The 3,161-nt window shown below is 44.5% G+C and overlaps 1 protein-coding gene across 1 annotated transcript in view; it reads right to left on the reverse strand.

The window, feature by feature from the left end:
* Window positions 1–3,161, reverse strand: part of Nipa1 (NIPA magnesium transporter 1) — a 38,126-nt gene that overhangs the window by 13,685 nt on the left and 21,280 nt on the right. Inside the window, exon 6 of the mRNA XM_010612951.3 lies at window positions 1,732–1,822. Coding sequence (XP_010611253.2) covers window positions 1,732–1,822 — 91 coding nt within the window. The remainder of the gene's footprint in view (window positions 1–1,731; window positions 1,823–3,161) is intronic.

Genomic DNA, 3,161 nt, shown 5'->3' on the forward strand with positions numbered 1-3,161 from the left:
AAAAAAAAAAAAAAAAAAAAGAATATTACTCCTAAAAAACTTAATTTCCTCTCCTTTTGTGAGTTCATATACATAAACAAACCCAACAGTATAATTATTATATGTAACTGTCTATTAAAGAAACTAAGAACATGTAAATAAGGATCAAAATGTATGATAACATGAAATAGGAAGAAAAGGTCTAAAGGGGTAGGGGAAGTGGGAGGGGTAGGGGTAAGAAGGGAAAGGAAAAAATATGAGAAAAGGGAAAAATGGAAACAGTCTTTGTAAATAGGGAGGAGTGGAGGGGTTCAAGGGAGGGTGGGAGTATGGGGGGAAAAAGATCTGAAAAAGATTCTGTTTTTTTCAAGATGTGAAAATAAAAGGACTTATATACAAGGTTTGTGAATTTTGGAAATAGTTAAACCTTTCTTCTCCTTGTACATAATGTAGAATGAGCCTCTGCATCACTCACTCCGGGTCACATCTGAGACACAGGTTTCCTCAGGGACATTCAGACGCGGCGTGGAGCCCTGTGCCTCAGCTCGGGCAGAGGACAACAGACAGAGAGTGCGCTGTGCCTGGTGCAGCTGTGTGCGCACGGCTGAGGAGGGACAGCGCCCCAAGCAGCCCTCGCAGTACCACACAATTCCACACTGAGCACGGTTCTAGCAACCCACTGGACACTGTACTTTCTCTATCCCCACACTTGATAGCTACGTGTCTCTTAGTTTACTTAGTCATAGTTTGATGTTGCCATGATTAGAAATTAGATATTCAACAAATTGCTTACCAGTTTTCCAACACTAATTATTACAGAAAACAATGAAGGCTGTAGGTGTAGCTCAGCGGTAGACTGCTTACCTAGCATGTGCATGGACCTGGGTTTAATTCCCAGCATCAGAAAGGAAAAAAGAAAGAAAGACAGAAAGAAAGAGAGAGAGAGAGAGAGAGAGAAAGAAGAGAAGAGGAGAGGAAAAGAAAGGAGAGGGGAGGAAGGGTGCAGGGAGAAGAGAAGACAGAAATTGAGACCCTAAGGTGAAGGCAGGGCTTTTACCTAGAACGCCATGTCCCATGGTTCCCTGGGTGAATACAGCTCCTGTGGACTTGAAGCCATGAGATTTCTGGTGAAGTGGCTTAACTATCCAAGCGCATGAGAACAGTCTGTGGGAACAGTTCTCAGGAAATCGTGTGGGCAAAGCACCTTTGACTGCCATCTACCAAGACCACAGGGCTGACCTGACCATCTTGCAGGGTGCAGGCTGGGCAGGGTGGAGGGTCAGGACACCAGCACACCTGCTCTCCAGTTCTACGGGCATCCAAACACGGAGAGGCCAACCACACTGACATGGTCTACATGGTCACACCGGGTACAACCACATTTTCAAAGCCTCACAAGGCATGGGGAAGACTCTAATTTCTACTAAGTTATCCAGGGCAAAGCGCAGGAAGATGAACAGTATCAGATTCACTGACGAGCATGAAGTAGGCAGATGTGAGGAGCTGTGAATGTAGCTTAGTGGTACAGCGCCTGCCTGGCACATGAGAGACACTGGGCTTGATCTCCAGCACCGCCCCCACGCTAGAATCTGCAGTACACTCAAGTAAATTCTAAGAGCTAAAATGAAATGATATGGAAATCTGAAGCCTTTACTTACAATTTTATTTTTTTTAACAGAAACATTTAAAACGCAAAGTATATTGTATCTAGACTACAAATTAAATACCAAAACATGGAATCTCAACTCTCACCCGAACGGCACTCCAAGGGCACCCAGAGGAGTTACGAGGACGGTGGGGACCGCCGTGTAAGCCAGGAAGTTTCCAATCTGGCCGACAGCCACTGCCAAGAGAATCACAGGGACACACTGCAGTGAGAGAGCTCTGCGGAGGCACTGGCCACAGCTCTGGGCTGCAAGGCCACCTCCCGGGCCCTGTGAGGAGTCAGGGCCAGCAGCTCCATGTTTCGGGATGGTGGTGGCAGGGAGCAAACCCCACAGCTTCGCTGGTCCAGCTGGTCGGGGTACAATTCTAGCCCTCTGTGGAAACACCAATGTCACCAGCAGTGACAGAAGGTGAGTGTGGCAAAGAATATTTTCTACTCTTTCATACATCCTTGGGTGTTTTGGAAGAATTTAATTTTTAAAAGTGTCTTGAGAGGTCTCACAGATAGGCCAGACTGGCCTTATAACCCTTCTGCCTCAGCCTCCAAAGCAGCCAGGGTTATAGATGTGTGCCTCCACGCTCAATTCGTTTCTCTTTTTTTGGTACTGGGGATCGAATTCAGGACCTTGTGCTTATGAAACAGGCGCGGTGCCACTGAGTTTCATCCCTGGCCCCACAGACATTTTTTGTGGTACATTTATTGGTACATTTTAGATACACATAATGATCACATTCATCAGGGGGAATCTGTATTTGTACATGGTATATCTTGCTTCTTATTTTTTTCCACTCCCACCCCACTCTGACTCCTCTTTCCCTATTTACAGAAGCTTTTATTTTTCCACTTGTCCCTCTAGTCTCGTTTTTTCCTGGTCCCTTCTTTCCTTTTCACCTTTCCCCTTCCTTGTTCCCCTTCACATTTGATCATTCTCTTCCCATTCACAATATATGGAATTGGGGGTATGGGGATCAGACTTGGGACCTTGTGCTCATGAGGCAGGCAGTGGCACCACTGAGGTAAATCTCCAGCCCCTCTATTATATATTTTAACCCTTATTTCTACTGTTTCTCACATCAGAGAAACACAGTATTTAAAGGTGTGTTCAATTTATTTCACTTAAGTTTGTCTCTAGAAATGTCTCAAGCTTATCCTTATGGCAGAGCAGTACTCCACTTATACAAAAACCGTATCTCATTTAACCATTTGTCCGTTGACTGGCATCTGGGCTCTTTCCAAAATTGAGCTTCTACCAATTGTGCTGCTATAAACATGAACGTGTATGTATCGCTGTATTATGATGCTGTTAATCCTTTTGGGAAAATGTCAAAAAGGGAAATAGCTGGGTCAAATAGAAGTTTTAGTTTTTTGAAGATTCTCCACAGATTGCCACAGTGGTTGCACCAGTCTGCACTCCCATCAACAGTGAAGAAGGGTTTCTTTCTCCTTACAGCCCCACCAGAATTTAGTGTTGGTTGATTTCTTGGTAACAGCCATTTTTTTTTTTTTTTTTTTTTTT

The sequence above is a fragment of the Fukomys damarensis genome, unplaced genomic scaffold (assembly GCF_012274545.1).
Source record: "Fukomys damarensis isolate Sample0158 unplaced genomic scaffold, DMR_v1.0_HiC HiC_scaffold_7, whole genome shotgun sequence".
Lineage (NCBI taxonomy): Eukaryota > Metazoa > Chordata > Mammalia > Rodentia > Bathyergidae > Fukomys > Fukomys damarensis.